The sequence below is a fragment of the Myxine glutinosa genome, chromosome 7 (assembly GCF_964187855.1).
Source record: "Myxine glutinosa chromosome 7, kmMyxGlut1.1, whole genome shotgun sequence".
NCBI lineage: Eukaryota > Metazoa > Chordata > Myxini > Myxiniformes > Myxinidae > Myxine > Myxine glutinosa.
The window spans coordinates 22,679,596-22,698,984 of NC_136267.1; the positions used below are offsets into that span (position 1 = coordinate 22,679,596).

General features: G+C 44.9%; 1 protein-coding gene across 2 annotated transcripts in view; it reads right to left on the minus strand.

Annotated features, from left to right (window-relative positions):
- The window catches only part of LOC137431051 (phosphatidylinositol 5-phosphate 4-kinase type-2 beta), a 193,953-nt gene that overhangs the window by 82,333 nt on the left and 92,231 nt on the right, over window positions 1-19,389 (minus strand). For both annotated transcript variants that reach the window (XM_068121931.2, XM_068121930.2), the window contains exon 3: window positions 10,057-10,153. In XM_068121931.2, the coding sequence (XP_067978032.2) occupies window positions 10,057-10,153 (97 nt within the window). The remainder of the gene's footprint in view (window positions 1-10,056; window positions 10,154-19,389) is intronic.

Sequence of the window (19,389 nt, forward strand, 5' to 3'; positions counted from 1 at the left end):
CCTGCTGCAAGACCCATGACCTTCGACAGAGACCCAGCTTTCTGACACTGGGTTGAACATTGCTCTCCAAAATGCCTTGGTAATCTCCTGATTTCATGATCCCATGCACAAATTCAAGAGGCAGCACAGCAACCCCAAAACATCACTGAACGTCCTCCATGTTTGACTCTTCTACCCCAAATGAAATATATATTAGTACATAAAGAAGGAATTTAGTTAAGTTACATGAACACAATCGCCCAAGGTTTTACAAGGCCACCATGCGATCTTTAACATCAGCAACCAAAATGCAGACAGGAACAGCTGAGTTTATATCCCCATCCCAAGGGAAAAAAATTGACTGTAGGGAAGGTGTTCTTTTCTTTGAAGGCTTCATTTTGTTTTGGAAAATAAATTTTGTGCTTTGGAGAAGGAAAATAAAGATTAGTGTGCTCCTAGGTGTTCTTTTCTTTGAAGGCTTCATTTTGTTTTCTGTAAACATAGAGATGATGTGCTTTACCAAAAAGCTCTAATTTGGTCTCATCTGTCCACAGGACATTCTCCCAAAAGGATTTTGGCTTGTTCAATGTGTTTTGACAAACTCCAGTTGGGCTTTATCAGTGGGGTCGTCCTGGGTCTCCTACCATAGAACCCCCTCAGATTGAGTTTGTGACGGATGGTGTGAGTTGAAACTGTCATACCTTGTGTCTGAAGGTCAGCTTGAATCTGTTTAGCAGTTGATCGAGGTGCTTTCTCCACCATTCGAACAATCCTTCGCTGCAATCTTCGATCAAGCTTCCTCTTGTGGCCACGTCCAGGGAGGTTGGCTACAGTGCCACGGGCATTAAACTTCCTGATAACATTGCATATAGTGGACACAGGAACATCAAGGTCTCTGGAGATGGACTTGTAGCCTTGAGAATGTCCATGCTTGGCTACAATCTTGTGTTTGACCTCCTCAGACAATTCTCTGGTTTCCTTTCTTTTCTCCATGCTCATTGCGGTACACACAGTGACACAAAACAGCAGAATGACTCCTCGTCTCTTTTGAAACTGGTTGAATGAGTGATTTTTTAAATATTGCAGGCACCTGCAACTCACCACAGGTGAGTTCAATTCCAAAGTAAAGGAGAATCACCTGCTTGAAATCTAATTATTTATTTCTAACAATTTCTAAAAAGGTGGCAATAATATTGTCCAGGCCATTTTAGGATTTCTGTGTGGAATAAGCCAAGATTTAGTAATTTTTCACCTTTTTTGTTTTGTTCCACTGCAAATCAAAGAAACGCATGTGTGGATACCAATTATTTATTTTTTTCAACAATTTTCTGGAAAAAATAGTGCATTATTGGAAAAAAAGAGCAAGGGTGCCAACATTTTTGGCAACGACAGTATTGTTACGTTTGTGGGGGGTAGGGATACCTTACTCCAGATAGAGTGTATAGATTAGTGTGCTCCTAGTGTCGTGAAGAAGAAGAAACCTCTATGTAACATAAGTACGGAATTTGTGTGGACCGGATGTCGGGAAAGCTTGTATCTTCGTCCCCATCAGAGTGGTGTGGCTTGTTAATTAGTGAGGGATTATGAGTAATTAATCCCCTGTATGTAATAATAATAATAATAATAATTCATTTATTTTGTATAGCGCTTTTCCAGAAGCCCAAAGGCGCTTTGACAGAGTGGAAAACATAATGCATAACAATACATGAAAACAACAATTGCAAAAAGACAAGAATCAATAGGGAAATATTTAAAGCAAAAGGAGGGAAAAGGAGAAGAGATAGTCAGGGGTTAAATGCTGTGGGTTGAATGTTGAATGTAGTGTTGAACAGGTGGGTCTTTAGTGATGTTTTGAATGTGGTGAGTGAGGAGGAGTCTCTGATGGTGTGAGGTAGTGAGTTCCAGAGGGTGGGAGCAGCGATGGAGAAGGCCCTGTCCCCCCAGGATCTGAATTTGGTCCGGATGGAGGGGGTCAGGAGGTTGGTACCAGCAGAGCGGAGGTTGCGGGTGGGAGTGTGTCTGGAGAGGAGGTCAGCCAGGTAGGATGGGGCCAGGTTATGGAGGGCTTTGTATGTTAAGAGGAGGATTTTGTACTGGATTCTCTGGGGGATGGGGAGCCAGTGAAGCTTGTAAAGGACGGGGGTGATGTGGTCACGGGTCCGGGAATGGGTGAGTAGACGGGCAGCGGAGTTCTGAATGTATTGGAGTTTATTGGTGATTTTTGAGGGTGAACCATAGAGGAGGCTATTGCAGTAGTCCAGACGGGAGGTGATGAAGGCGTGGATGAGGGTTTCTGCAGCCGTGGAGGAGAGGGATGAGCGGAGACGGGCAATGTTTTTCAGGTGAAAGAAGGCTGACTTTGTGATCTGTTTAGTGTATTTGTCGAAGGAAACGGTTTGGTCAAAGATGACGCCAAGATTCCGGATGTGAGGAGAGGTGGATACTGGGATACCGTCGATGTTGAGGGCAAAGTTATGGGTGGATTTTGTGAGCGTTTTTGGGCCAATGATGATTATTTCAGATTTATCACAGTTAAGTTTGAGGAAGTTGATTTGAAGCCAGGATTTTATTTCAGTGATGCAGTTTGTCAGGATAGAGCGGGTGTCGGTGGAGACGGACTTGGTGGAGATGAAAAGCTGGATGTCATCGGCGAAGCAGTGGAATTGGAGACCATGACGGCGGATTAAGTGACCGAGGGGGGACAGGTAAAGGATGAAGAGGAGGGGGCCAAGAACTGAACCTTGGGGGAGGGGAGCAGTGGGGGATTTGCAGTTATTGATGGAGATGAACTGGCGTCTGTCAGAGAGGTATGATTTAATCCAAGAGAGGGCAGTGCCGGTAACGTTAAAGGTGGATTCAAGTCGGGTGAGGAGGATGGTGTGATCGATGGTGTCAAAGGCAGCGCTGAGGTCGAGGAGGACGAGAATGTTGAGGTTGCCAGCGTCAGAGGAGAGGAGAAGGTCGTTGGCGATTTTGAGGAGAGCAGTTTCAGTACTGTGGTTGGAGCGGAATCCGGATTGGAATGTTTCATACAGGTTATTGGCAGAGAGATGATGTTTGAGTTGAGTGGCTACAGCGCGTTCCAAAACTTTTGACAGAAAGGGTAGGTTGGAGATGGGTCTGAAGTTGTTTAGGGTGTCAGGGTTTAGACCAGGTTTTTTTAGAATGGGGGTAACAGCAGCAATTTTGAGGGAAGGTGGGACGATGCCTGTAGACAGGGAGGAGTTTATTGTTGAAATGATAAGTGGAGAGAGAGCAGGGAGGGAGGCCTTGACAAAGCTGGAGGGGATGGGGTCAAGAGTGCAGGTGGCAGTTTTCATTCCTATGAGGAGTTCAGAGAGGTCAGTAGGGGAGATTGGGGAGAACCGAGACAGGGGATGGCAGGACAAGGGGGGGCAGGTGGTTGGAGGGGGAGCGGGTGCGGCGGTGGTCAAGCTGTTGTAGATGTTGTCAATTTTGCGTTGGAAGAAAGAGAGGAAGGAGATGCAGTTGTCTACTGTGAATGACTGGGTGGTGGTATCCAAGGGGCGGAGGAGTTTGTTTATTGTCGAGAAGAGTGCTTTTGGGTTTCCGGAGCCAGAGTGGATAATTTGAGAGTAGTAGGCGGAGCGGGCGCGGGAGAGGGCATCTTTGTAGTGTTGTAGGTGGTCCTTGTCGGCTTGGGAGTGAACTGTGAGACCCGTTTTATTGCGGAGTCTTTCAAGTTGGTGAGCACGAGTTTTCATCAGGCGGAGTTCAGGGGTAAACCAGGGAGCAGAATGGGTGAAAGAAACTGTTTTGGTTTTTACAGGCGCAAGCTGGTCAAGGCAGGAGGAGAGAGTGTGGTTGTAGTAGTCAGTGAGGTCGGAAGGGGTGTGGAGGTCAATGAAGGGAGAAGCGGACATTTTTTCAGAGAGGGTGGATGAGAATGAGGTAGGTGAAAGAGCGTTTAGCTTACGGAAGTCGATAGTGCGATAATGCCTTGGTGTTGGGGCGGGGATGTTGATGGTCAGAGTGATGGCTAAGTGGTCAGAGAGGGTGAGGTCGGAGCCAGAGAGATGGTGCAAATTTAATCCAGTGGAGCAGACAAGGTCCAAAATGTGACCACGGATATGGGTAGGAAAGTCGACATGTTGAGTGAGGTTAAAGCAGGTGAGTAAATCAGTGAAGTCAGTGGTTATTGTGGAGTCAGTGGAGTCCATGTGGATATTGAAATCACCAAGGAGGAGGATTGAGGGGGAGAGGGAACATAGCTGGGTCAGAAAGTAGGAGAAGTCAGACAGGAATGATGGGTGTGGTTTGGGAGGGCGGTAGACGACAGCCATGACTGACTGCGTGCGACCAGAGAGTTTAAAAGCCAGGTGTTCAAATGATGGAGCAGATGAGATGGAGATGAGGTTGGTCTTGATGTCTTGACGGTGGATAACGGCAATTCCACCACCTCGGCCCTCCGAGCGTGGTTTATTGACGTAGGAATATCCATTGGGTGTGGTGAGGTTGAGTGTGTAGTAGTCCAGAGGTTGTTGCCAGGTTTCGGTGAGACAGAGAAAGTCCAGTTTGTTATCCAGGATGTATTCGTTCAGGATGAGGCATTTGTTGTTGAGGGACCGGGTGTTGAACAGGGTGAGCTTGATGTTGTTTTGAACAGCAGGGATGAATTCAGGTGATTTAGCCAGGGTTCGTAGGCAGGAGGTGCGATCGTGTGCGTTGCTGTGACCAGGTGCACTGGGACGAAGAGTGAGAGTGCGCTGAGCCGACCAGAGGACGGGGATGGAGTGACCTGATTGCAAATAAACAAACTTACGACCGGAGCCACGGTGAATGTACCTGGGTCGTCGGAGGAGTCCATTTGATTTGATGGCAGAGATGCATGATGGGGTGGAGTGGGTATTGAGCAGAAGGAGCCTTGCGGCGGAGTACCGCAGAGCCATGCCAGGCAGGAGCGGAGAGACGAGACGAGGCCAAGGTTGAGGAGGTGAAACAATGGTCCCAACCCACGAGAGCGGGCCTGAGGAAACGAAGGAGCCAGGTAGGTGAAGCCAGGAGCAGAGCCGGGACCAAGCAGAGGGCAGGCAGGAGCAAAGAGACGATCACGAGGCCAAGGTTGATCACGGCAAAGCGGCAAATGCAGCGGAAATCGACCGCCGCCGCTACAAGTCTAGATCACGGTGGGAAACCGCCACCAAACCGCTGCGATGGTCACAACCCACGAGAGCGCGCCCGAGGAAACAGCGAGCAGGCGAAGGAGCCGGGCAGGCGAAGCAGGGAGCAGAGCCGGGGCTATGCAGAGGGCAGACTCAATGGCCAAAAAAATCCGCACGACCACCAAAAAAGAAAGCAACTGACAGTGGCCCGGTCGGAGAAGCGGCGAGCATGTGACGCCTGCGTCCTCTTCATGTACTTGCCTCTGTAATCTTTTCCTGTGTTCCTTATGACACTGCACTACAAACACCTAGCCAGAAATTGGCCATTGACCACACTAATTAAAAACTAACCGGAAACCAGACATCAAGCACTATCGCTGACAACATCGACTTGGTGAGTGCAGAGGACAGGCAGGTTCGTGAGGCCACACCTAGAAGAGCAGTGATTTGATTAGCACAGAGACTGGTAAGATGGGACTATGGGATTGGTGAAGCAGGCACGGATACGTCAGAGCCGCGCGTACAAAATAGGTGGAACGGCGGACATTTTCCCTTCTCATTTTTGGAACTGTTGGTGAATGGTCGCCGAAAAGCTCTCTCTCTGCATCGACATTTTCTCTTTCTCAGCATCGACATTTTATCTCTCTCAACATCGAAGTCCTTTTGGTTCTTATCGTTTTGGGATCTGGTGGTGAACGGTCGCTATTGCTCTTGCACAAGGAAGCTTCATCGCAAATGGTCGTGTTCCGACATCTTGCTAGTGGTCGTGAGGAGGCGGAACTGCGGACGGAGAGCTGCGGTTTACGTGCAGATATCGTGAGGACAACCACGGCTGGAGGAGCGAGCTGCACACCAAGGCCGTTCACTTAGCGCATGGAGCCAGGAGTGAGCGGGCCGCGCTGGAGGCCTACTTCGCGCCAACGAGAACCTTTCACGCGCAAAGACGTAGAGGTAGAGGCCTCAGACGATCTTTGACGATTCCTGCCAAGATACACCAGCCAATTTGAGCTAAGTGCCCACTAAATCACAGCTATTTATTTTCCAGTTATTTTATCCTTTGTCTGTATTCGGGTCTGTGTGGAAGCACTCAAATTAGGAATACAGTTTCATTTATCGTGCATTTTCTTTGTTACCGGCATTTTGGTTAATAAAGACGGCATTTTCTTGTACATTTTAAACCTGTGTCGGTTGGATTAATTATTGCAGGTTTGAGGACTGCCGGTGGGATCCGTGAAGGTAAGCACTCTTCGGTCTCTTCCCCCCACGAGTATTCTCCACTATATTTTGACTGAACGCCTCAAAGTTAAGCTCGTTTGGTCATCTGTGTCACCCTGCAGTGGTCACCACACAGGGTAGTCACACGACAGTATATTGTACTGTAATAATGTTATTATTTCACGTATTTTTCACAGGCAAAGCTTAATAAGTTGCTGTTTTGCACCATTCTATGTAACATTTAGATAACTGTCATATTTGATTAACCGGCAGGGGCCCCATAGGTGCCGATAACACAACTTTTATTGTAGTAGTCAAATGAGAGTTCTCAGGCAAATTGAAGCGATTAAATAAAATAATCAAATAAATAAAATTTAATGAAACCATGGAAATTAAATAAAGAAACAAATAAAAAATAAATAAAAATAAATAAATAAATAAAAGAACAAAATAAAGTACAAAAATTTTGTTTTTTTACATTTTTTCAATAAAAAATAATTACATAAATAAAAAGTCAAATTATAAAATAATAGGCGGAGTGCAAGCAGTTCTAGTGCAATCTCCATTGCCTTTGATCACGTGACTTGCAGTGAGTAGACCGAGTCTGCACCGGCTGACTTTTATTCTCGGATACTGTATTTTTGTTTATGGAAATCTTCGACTGTTTTGTGATTTTTTTTATTCCTGGCATATTCGCTTCGAGTTGCATCAGTATGCAAACTTTCAGCTTCATACCTCACCTAGAAAGTACATCAGATGCATGGAACTAAGAGGTCAATTGCACCATCATGCCTGTGCTAGCTAGATCCACAGTCTCCATTTAATGTAATATATCGATTGGAGTTTCATTTTCTTCACCATGAAGTTAACACCTTAAAATCCACACCCTTTTTGTAAAGGTAATTTTACTGGAACCATTTAAATATATATTAGTACATGAACAAGGAATTCTGTCAAGGTACATGAACACAATCACCCAAGCTTTTACAAGGCTACCATGCAATCTTTAACATCTCAGGAAGGGCATCCTGCCATAAAAACATTGCCTCAAACAGGGAACCATGATTGTCATGGGGCCCGCAAGGCTAACCCCCGCTCTAGCGGGGAAAATGGCCTTTAAAACGATCATTCATTCATGCAATCTTTAACATCAGCAACCAAAATGCAGACAGTAACAGCTGGGTTTACATCCCCATCCCAAGGAAGAAATTTTCCAAGATGCAACACCCTGCGATTGCACCAACAGAATGGAAGTTTCATCCAGAATTGGAGATGCGACTCCCGAAAGCAACAACTCCAGGATCAGACAGCTTGGAGACGAGCAAACTACAAACGGAATTATCTTGCCATCTCCAAGCTTGCAACACCTGGCCTTCCAGGGAGCTCTCCCATCCAATTCCTTTCCACGACGTGCAACAATATCTCTGGTGCGAAAAGCAACTGCGCATGGCCACAAAGGAGGCAATAAAAGGGAAAGGATGGTCTGAAAGAGCTGAAAAACTTACTTCTATGACACCAGACAAAGAGGATCAGTAAAGTAAGCACCAAAAGTGAAATTTGAAGAAGAGTGTCATCTACTACCGAGAGCAAGTGGTGTTTCTTGTTGATCATTGGTGTCAGATGTTACCATACTAAAGTTTGATTTAAACAGTGTCTTTAGTTCTAATGTGCTGAAGTCTAGTAGCAGGTGCCTGATGAAACGAGTAGGAGAAGGCATTGTAATCGTACCAGTGCAGTGTCTGTTAACGTGAAGCTATCTCTAGATGTAACTGTTCTACAGCAGGCACCAATGGATTTGAAGTGGGAAGCACATTTGTTTGATGAGAGTAGGAACTGCCAAAACGCTTTCCAGGGCAAGAACACACTGGGTGATTTGACTTTACCATCCCAGCTGGGAAGCAGTAACAAAATGTGGAATTTAGCCAGAGGTTACGGCTCACAATGGCCGACCCTTTGAAAAGCACTGCGAGATCTCCAATGTCCACAAGCAATTAGTCACAGCAGAAGAAACAGCCAGCTTAACATGGAATAGACAAAGAGGTGAGGAAGGTTGCCAAAATGGCTTGCATCCTTTTGAAGCGCAGCCAAGTACAGATTCTTGCCCTGCTTCCAAGTCAAAGGGCAAGGAAAACTTGTTAGTGAAATGGATATGTGGAAAAAAAACTCGCTGGATTATCTAAAACCCTATTTGTGAACGTCTGTTTGTTCAGTTATGCCTCATGGACAGCCTAAGGAAGTGACTTATGGCGCTTTTCCATTGCACAGAACGGTACGGTACGGCACTCTACAGTACGGTTCGGTATGGTAATCCCTGTGTCGTTTTTCCATCACACAACAGAACAGTGAAAATAGGCGGAGTTATCTGAAGTGATGAAAAAAACCCACCCAAAACAGTCTGCAGTATTGCTAGTACGGTACCGCGGTGGAACAGCGCCATTAGAGAGGGAAGAAGCGGTCCATGGGGGGTAACTTTTCACTACAAAAAACATGGGTGCATCAGATTTAGACTAGGGGTGTGGCAGCGGGGCATGGCTTCCTCGGACAATAAAAAGCCCACTACACACGTGACTGACTATTTTCCGGGCAACGCCGGGTAACTCTGCTAGTAAATTATAAGCAGTTTGTTTATGCAATATTATAGACCAAGAAGCATTAAACTTCATAGTGTAGCCAGGCTTGTTTTTTACCCCAGTTGAAGAGGATATTATGACATCGGTGGGGATATCAGTTAGCAAATAATGTAGGTATTAAAATTTTTGACATCAGGCATGGACAGCCAGTTTGTGAATGACTTGGGTAAAAACAGCGGAAAATGGCAAATTATGAACCAATAAATTCCACATTCCTATGCCACCTTCAGTCAAACGTCAGACATTGACAGCAGGTTCGTGAAGGCCTTGGACAAAAAACGTACCTAGTCTGAATGTTGGTGTATCCACTCAACGGCGAAACTGCAAATGGGGAATCCACGAATGTCACGGATGGAAACCTTTACATAATTTCCTCATTCTGCTTTAAACTCAATATCTCTATATTTTCATTCCTAACAGCGTCATTCATCATTCCAATCATCAATTAATGCTATATTATTAATAGATCAAAATATAATGCTAAATCACGATTGTATTGAGATACCAAACCAGCGAACCGTTATAATCTGTTCACTTCCGGATTCGGGAGCAAGGCCCATGTCGATCGCATTTCAAAATCATAATTGTATCGAGGAATTTCTGAAACCTCCTACCTACCTTATGACACCCGCTAGGCTATTATATTTCCTTTTAACCTTTTGAGTACGGGATTTTTTTTTGATAAAAATACCCCCGGTACGGGATTAATTTGGCATTTTGGTACGGGAATGCAACCATGTACTGACGATCTATTTATAGGTATAGTCGATGACGTGTAGCAACGTCATCCGTACACAAAACTTTTTCGCGGGTTGCGGCACTGGACGTCATCCGTACTCAAAAGGTTAATAAAATATGCAACAGTAATGGTTACTAAAGGCTGTCGCCTTGTCATGTGACCAGATCCTCAGCTATGATTGGTGTACGTTTGTGGGGACATACAGACAGACAAACGCTGTTCTAGACGGCATTACTCTACGGGCTACGCTGTAATAAAAGGTCTAACATGATGGTATATGAACAACATGTAAAAAAATGTACCATTTCACAAATGAAGCTCAATGCAACAGCTTCCTCAAGACCAAATTTCATGAGCCAAGCCAACTCACCAGGTATTCCTGCTCCGAGACGGAGAATCGCTCACGCAGGTTGCGAAAAACCAGAGGGCAGTACTCCTTGAACTTGAAATGACTCGGCAGGTTGCCCCTACAAGGCAATAGGAAGAGGCATGCTGAGGCCCGTTACCGGAAGCAAAATAAGCTCCTTTTGCTGAGAGACATCACAAGATGTTTAAGGTACTAATAAAGCTGTAAACGGCATGAAAAGTGGTCGAAGAAGTTGGCAAATACCATTATTGCAAATACTTTTCAAAATAAAACCAACAAAAGTGGGAATTAGCCATTAAGACCAAGGAGGAAAAGAGAGATGTATAAAAAGCCTCAGTTTAGTTATAATTACAGGCATGACTTTCATACCAGCATTAAGAGAAAACGCGCGTGCACGCACGCCCGCACGCACGCACACACGCACACACACACACACACACACACACACACACACACACACACACACACACACACACACACACACACACACACACACACACATCATTAAACAAGCACTTCCTTTCTTTCTCCCATCTATTTATTTGTACATCAGTTCATTTTCATCGCCAATCATTCAGCCTATCATCAATCTTTGCCTTCCAGATCGGGTGCATGATGTCGGCATATGTACTCTAGACTCTAGAGTGTTAAGCCATTGCAGATAAGGATCCGAGGGTGGGAATTTTGTGTAGGGGATAAGTGAAATGCATGAGTTCTGTAATTATTGTACATGTATGCCATTTCATTGTTCCATCTGCCTGTAAATACCTGTGTGGCCTGCCGTTGTAAAAACCTGCCTTTTTTGTTATGGGCAATAATGGCCATTTCCTTAAGAAACTGTGTCTTGACTTATTCTGTTCGTTTTGATGGTGACATAAGACTGCTGAGGCGTTTGCCAGCTCGGATTTGTTATCCAAGTTCGATCTCAGGTGCGGTTACATGACGTTGGTTTCGCTCAGCCAACTGGCTAGGGTCTGTCACGTAACCAAGGGACAGTCCCTATTTGCCTCGCTTAACTCACCTGTATGGTAAACCGACCTTAGGCAGGAGGATCCGACCAGTTGATAGTTGCAAATGGCATCCGGGGTCTCATAGACATGCCGTCGTCCTCTTGGAGTTATCCAGAGGTGACACACCAAAATGGAAAACCGTGATTTCACTGAAGGGCAAGCGATTGCACCTCAAAGCTAAATTGCAGAGCTTTCCAGGCGAAAATGGCTTCGAGCATATAGTCGCTATAGATAGTGTCGGAAAGGATTAGCATTGTTAAAAGGATTTGGACTAAAAAAATTCCCACGAGAACAGGGGTGTGGGGCACGGCATATGCAATATGCACGGTGCACCCGGCACGAATGGAGATGGCTGTAGTGGCAGCGAGATCTCCGTGGGATGGACCATGCTCGTGAATGGTGTGCGAGAGGTCGCGAGGCGGCTTGTGAGCAAATTAAGTCCCAAGGTGTGAGAGGGGACTTTCACTTGTGTTTAAGTGAGAGAATGTGTACCTTTTGTTATGTAATGCGGGTTTCTTATTTTCCTCGCATAGGAATACAAATGTTTTTTATTTCCTGTAAATGAAGTATACTTTACTGTAAACATGGGTTAGAATAGGTGGAGCATAGTACTTGGAACAATTGAGCACACCCTCACGTAAGAATTGAATGCCTCCTCAGAGAAGCCGGAGAGATAAATGGGGGTAGTGTTGTGGTTATGAGAACCAAATGAATCCTCTATTGTTGTGGTTATGAGTTCCTCCCTCAACTACGAGAACTACTGCTGGGAAGGCAAAGGCAAACCACCCAGAATAACCCTTGCTCGGGAAGCTGTTTTGGCAGCACAGACGCTCAGTAATCAGTACGGTACATCAAATTTATATAATAAAACAGGAGTACCCGTCCGACCTCCCCAAAACTTAAACTAGTCCCTCAGTTTTGGGGCTAGCCCCGCCAAACCTTCTATGGAACGTTTATGGTCCCAGAGGACGTCGTAAGGTAGGCACGAGGTTTCAAAAATTCCTCAATGAAATTATGATATTGAAATACGATTGTTACAGAGCTTTTCCCAAATCCAGAAGTGAACAGATTACGATGATTCGCTGGTTTGATTACGTTATAGTTCGTCATATTAATACAACAGTATTAATTTGTGATTGGAATTAATGGTGTTTGGAATGAAAATATAGAGATATTGAGTTTAAATGAATGAGGAAATGATGTGAGTGTTTCCACCCATGACATTCACGGATTCTCTATTTGCAGTTTCGACATCGACTGGATATAGCAACATTCAAACTGGGTACATTTTTTGTCAAAGCCATTCACGAACCTGAGGTCCATGTCTGACATGGGACTGGAGGTGGCATATGAATGTGGAATTTATTGGTTCATGGTTTGGCATTCACTGTTTCCACATTGTCTGTTTGCTATCGGCCTTCCAGTTGTGCATAACACGGGTATCTCACTAGTCTATAGTAATAAAAGGCAGTGTCTGTCCATCCGTCCGTCCATACATCCATCCATCCATCCGTCTCCTCCATAACTCCAAAACCATGAAACCTAACAGCCCCAAACTTTGCATGCATACACCTGGACCTCCAACAGATTGCAAGGATGAAAACTGGGTGTTGGGTATGTTATTACACCCTTTTTGAATATGATTAACGAGGTTCTCATAAGAAAAAAAACCTGATGTGGTGGCTTACCAATATGACGGCCCATTGCACCTCACTGGGTTATTAAGCCGCCATTTGTTTCGGCCAACTCAAACGTGTTTTGCCTTGGAAACACGATCGATTTATCATTACATAAATGAAGCATATCATCAAAATCTGGATTCGGATATGAGGATTCGATGCTGTAGACTAAATAATGTCCACATCTGGAGTGAAATCTGACAAATTTACCATATCTAGCAATTGGTGAACGCTATTCAGGCTGCTTTTGCAAGTCATGGCGTTAAAGCAGACAGAGCTCCCATTTTGTTTTTCGTCACAAGGCCGGGGAAGTTTGGGTGTGTTATAACACCCTTTTTTTTATTTGTCTGCTCTCAGTGGTTTCCACATTTCACTGATTTGCTGCTTGAAATCGATCTGTTTTTAAATTCCTCAGCCATTTCCACCAGAAGCAATCAACTTGCTATCGCTTGCCAAGCCAGCCGTTCCTTATGACCCATTTCATTGGAGTGCTTGCTGGAGTGCTTAAGCCACTTGGCGAGGACTCTACAAATCGAGGGATAAATGCCACAAGGCCGGGGAAGTTTGGGTGTGTTATAACACCCTTTTTGAACATGCTTAACGAGGTGAATCACCACTTGAACACTATTCAGGCTGCTTTTGCAAGCCATGGCGTTACAGTAGAGAGCTGCCTTGTTGTTGTCACGTACCCATGTTTTCATTGACTAACATTTTTATGCGATATAATCACTTTCCTCCTCCCACCCCCGCTTCCTCGCACCAACCTCCCTTATTCTCTCCTCCCTCATTCCACTCTCTTCCCTCCCACTCTCTTCCCTCCCACTCTATTCCCTCCCCCCCCCCTTTCCATTCTGACCGTTTCCCTCCCTTCCCCTCCCCTCTTTCCCTCCCTCCTCATTCATATTCCCGTCAGGAAGCAACTCTGTTACACAGCAACGCTGGATACTTTTGCTAGGTATATATGATTGCACTGTTTCCACACCAACGAGATAAATGCCCGTTCTAAAATAAACAACTGGATTTTGTGCTATCAAATTTGCAGGTTTGTGTGGTTTACCCACCAAGGTGCACTCCATACCATAACCTCAACTCCATCTCCACAAACACCGCACACACCACACACACCACACACACCACACACACCACACACTTACATATTATAGGTTCAACAAAGCAAGCTTATTGAACACAGTATATTGTGTGAATCCATATAATACCATACGCCTTTGTTATAAATTCACACAAGAAGAGGCATTTAATGTTGGGACAGAGCAAGTGTGTCATGGCATAATTCCAATGTAAAAACAAAATCTGTCTGAAAGTCTCAAATGTCACCAAAATCTGGGAGAGAAAACTGTTCACCTTTCAAACTAGGTCTCTGCAGCTCCATTACAATGCTTTTCGATTCTTTTGAGTATCAATAACTCATTTACATACAACAATTACAGCTGTGAAGATAAATTTAGAAAGAATCTTTGGAAGGCCACAAAGCTAATAAGTCCTGAGTGGTATCCAATAAGCCAGCACGGGCCTATTCATGTCCATGCCGACATTCATCAAATAGTGTCAGGCATATTGTTAGCGTGCCAGACCTATATAAAATTAATCTTTTCAAAGGCTTGTACAAAATGTCAACGAGCAAAACATTTCTAGAAAGAATTATTCAACTCTTAATACAATAAAAAAAAAAAAATGCAACATATGGCTTCTCAATCGTGTAATTAGCTGGAGATAAACTTCTCATTTTTCGAACTCAGAGAAGCTATTTATTTTTCATTCCCACCATGTTTAAAACAGATGGCAAACCCAAATATCACAAAATCGACACAAATGAAATCAAACCATGATGGAATATGTGACAAGGACGTATAATGCTGAATAAATCTGTCTTGCCTTGGAAACGCGCGCGCACACACACACACACACACACACACACACACACACACACACACACACACACACACACACACACACACACACACACACACACACACACACACACACACACACACACACACACACACACATATATATATAAATAAAAAATATATATATAATATGACGGCCCATTGTTCCATTCCCGATGTAATGCACGTTCCAATTCATCCAGATTGGCTATTGGAGGGACCATCTTCGCAATTTGTCGTCCCAACATGTCCCAAACGTGCTCGAGGGGGTTCAACCTGCCACAGCAACGCATACGACGGCTTACAGGGTCTATGAGACGTAGGGCTGAGTCAGTGATCCGATCACGTGGGTCCTACACACGTTATTGACGCAAAGATCGCTAGAGGTCTTCTCAGAACAATGACTGTACGTTAGAAAACATAAACGTCATCCACACTGTCCGTGATGGACCTATAGCTCCATACTTAAATTGAGGTGAAAATATGCCTAAAATTCCCAAAAAATTTCACCTTAAATTATTCAGAATAAAATATTGAAAACGGCATGATTGTTATGTTTTTATGTGACCATAATATCACTTCTCCAGAAAATATAGCAATATCATGGGTATATTACACTGTTTTGACGACAACAAACTTGTAATGTGCGAGGTTGTAAAAAAACGGGGGGGGTGCTTAACTTAATTCTTTGTGTATATATATATATATATATATATATATATATATATATATATATATATATATATATATATATATATATATATATATATATATATCTATATATATATCTATATATCTATATATCTATATATCTATATATCTATATATCTATATATCTATATATCTATATATATATATATATATACAGTGGTACCTCGGCTTACGAGTGCCCCAACGTACGAGTTTTTCGGGATACGAGCCGTCGCTCGGGCGGTTTGTTGCTTTGGGATACGAGCCGAGATCCGATGTACGAGCTCATGCAATTTATTTTTTTGAATTTTCCGGTTGTGGCTTCCGGTTCCGGTCACGTGGTTATCTTGCCGTGAAAGCATCTCTGCTTGGATATAAAACACGCAATCGTCGAAATACATGAGCGAGGAATCTCCTTGCTCCAGCCGGTGACGTCATCGGCGGGGATCCCCGCCTCCAGAGTGGCTGGTCACGTGACCGCCAAAGCGTGTCGCGCGTGCGGGTATAATGAGCTACACCTGTGGATCACGTGACCACGGAAGCACGCCTCGCTTGAGAGGCATGGCTTTCGGTTTGCGTTTTGCTTTATAAGGCGTGATAAATGGGCTTTTGAGTGTTAGCGGTTCATGGCGTTGACGGTTCATGACGGTTCATGACGGTTCATGACGGTTCATGACGGTTCATGGCGTTGACGGTCAAAAACCCATTACATCAATTTTACCAGGCACTGTACAGTAAGTACAGTGGACACCAAATGCACGGTGGAAGGCTAGAAGTAGAAGATCGTCCAAGACAAGTGAGAATAAGCCATACTTTGGAGATGACGTCATTCGCTGGTCCGATAACCAAAGATGTGGTATAAAAAACCAGGTGAGCTAACAATGCAGCAATGAAGGAATTCGGCCAAGGCACCGGCACACAACGACCTACCTACATCGAAAGACTCAATGCCAATGGTGACAGAAGCCAAGACGGCCGGCTTAAACACCGCCGAAAGACCACGGTGTACCAACTTACGATGCAGAACATCTTGCACTTAATATGATGACAACAGGTGCCATCCTCTGACGTACCATTACAGGTACAGGTACAGTACACGTGAGCACAGAGCAAAAGTTCACTGAAACCGAGATTAAGAAAAAAGAAAAAACACCTCGTGGTCCGTGCTCGATATCCGAGTTTCAATCTTTTCAAACACATGATGCTCTCGGTCACGGTATCTCCTGCGAGCTGCTTCTCCTTCAACCACACAAACAACAACTTCTCCATATCTTCATGGATAGAGGTCCGGAGCTTTGAAATAATCGTAACGCCCTTGGCTGGCGTTATAGCCTTTATGGACTCCTTCTGCTTCAAAATCGTACATATCGTAGAAGGAGTACGATCGTACTGCCTCGCCAAGTCGACAACACGCACACCTCACCTGGCATGCTCTTCTCCTCTGCTTAATAAAACCAGTTTATTTCTTTACATTCTCTTGTATTATGTACAGTATATACGAGGTCGTGCTTGTTTATACATTATTTGTTATTTATAAAGTACATTTTTGTTATTTAAAAGCACCTAACAAAAAAAATTGGTGTTTTTTTTTTGAGGCTGGAACGGATTAATAGCATTTCAATGCATTTGAATGGGAAAATTTGCTTTGACTTACGAGCGATTTGGCTTACGAGCTCCGTCACGGAACGGATTAAACTCGTAAGCCGAGGTACCACTGTATATATATATATATATATATATATATATATTGTTGCGGATATGAGGACTGTATATATTTTTTTGATTGTGTGCTTTATTATTATTATTATTATTGTTATTCTTCGCCTCCTGCCTCTGGAGCTGTGTAAAGGTCAAAGGGGCATCCCATAATTAGTCCATAAAGCATCCACACCACAGCCAATCATAGAATACCCCTGTTCAATAGTTATATCTTATTCTGTGTTTTAGGGTAAGGCTGTGTCTCCCATTAATTGAAATACTCCATTGCACCAGTGAAAGAGATAGATTCCCTTCATTCCCACTCCCAACACTTCCATTCCCCCCTTTTCGTCAATTGCAATTCGCATTGCCAACTGCATGTTGGGCGGTTTTCCCTTCATCCGCCATTGACCACGAGGCAGGGTTGGGGAAGAAAGGCGGGTCCCCACCTCGTCATAGAGGGGAGGAGTGAGTCAGCCCCACTCAACCAACCACGAACAAGGGGTTGGACTTGGAGAGGGTGTGGAGAGAAACATCGAGGAGGTTCGCGAAGGTTGAGGGGCGGGGCCTATATAACCCGCAGGCAGGGCGTGTCCAAGGCAGAGGAGCTTTTACCGGCAGACAAAAGGGAGCCCAAGCCGTTGAGACGAGAGGAGGTCCAAGGAGATGAGCTTTTACAGAGGAGAGACGAGTACAGGGGAAGGAGCTGGGTCGTCAGAGCAAGAGCGCGTGGAGAGGTCCATGACAAGAGCTGAGTTGGTCGTCAGGGGTGGTCAGTGGTTGCGTTGAGTGGTTGCGTTGGAGAAAGAGTGGTTGGACAAACAAAAGAGAGAGGAGAGAACCCGTCACGCGAGAGAACCCGTCACGCCAGACCCCCCACCAGCAGCGTTGGCTTGGCTCCACCAAGCAGCTCCGACCCGCTACCCCGCGCACACGACAGGATCGGTGGCATCGGCGGCCGTCGAGGTCCAGCCCGACGTCCCGTGCGGGATCAAACTCCAGCCAGCTCCGGGCCTTCCTCCAGCCACCCACTTCCTGTCATTCCTGCCTGCAATTTCCATCCATTTGCGTACGTGAGTTTGTTTTGTTCGTGCTGTCCTGGGTAGTAACAATAAGTCTGTATAAGCTAAAGATTGCACTGTGTCACCTGCGTCTCATGTCCCTGTAAATAAACGTGACTGCTTGCTTCCTACTTATATGTGTAAATAATAAATCCAATTACTCTTCTGTACGTCTTCTTGTCTTCTTCTCTCTTCCTCTTTACATTCGGTCGCTTTAGAGGTTTCCCGATTGAATATCTGTGGTGCGATCTGGCCAACGTTCGAGTGGAATCGGGTGAGTTGGGGGTAATCGGGTAAACTGTACGAACACGGCGGCCATTCCGCTCGGTCAAGCAACATCTTTAGCCGTGTCCGTAACAATTGGTAGTCAGGAGTTGGGATTCGAACCTGGGACTAAATTTATTTAGCCCAAATCTTGGACACCAATTGTGTTATTACTGTAACAATTGGTGTCGAGGAGTGAGATTCGAGGCCCGAACCAAATTTTTAAAACGTGTAGGAAAAAAACATTTTTGGTCAAAATTACGTGCTGCCGAATTTTTTTTATAAAACCCGAATTTTGAGATCGCGCCATGGACAATCAAGGCGATCGGATGTCGGTGGGGGAGATAGACGGGTTAGGGGTAACCCAGGATCAGAGGGGAGAAATGGAGGAGAGCAATGAGGTGGTTGAGGGTGTATCAGGCGCACAAAATGGCGCTCTCGCGCACGTGGTTGAGGGGGCCACGGCCGCGGAACCAATGAGCGCGGTCCAAATGCAAGCCTTCATGGCCCAATTCATGGTGGAAATGCAGAAAAAAACGACAGTATGGAACAAATGGAAGACAGAAGGAGGGCTGATAGTGAGAAAATGGAAAGCAGAATGATGGGGGCAATGAGGGACGAAGCGAGGGCTCAGAGTGAGAAATTGGGGGTAATGAGGGACGAAGCGAGGGGTACCGGTGAGGGATTAGACAAGAAATTTGAAGGATTAGACAAGAAATTTGAGGGGTTAGACAACGGGATAAAAGAGGTGAAAAATGGGTTAATGGGGTTAGAAAATAGGATGGAGGACAAATTGCGGGAAATAGGGGAACAATCTGCCAGGGAAATCAAACGAATGGGGAACCAGATAGAGGAGGTGCAAATCGGGTTAGAAAGTAAACTGGATGCTCAGAGGGATGAATTGGGACAGATGAGGGTGGCATCTACAAAAGAGATTAAGGAGATGAAAGAGGGGATACGACGAGGTGCAAGTGAGGAGGTTTCGGGGCTACGCGAGGAGGTAAAGCGAGGTGAGAAGCGTATGGAG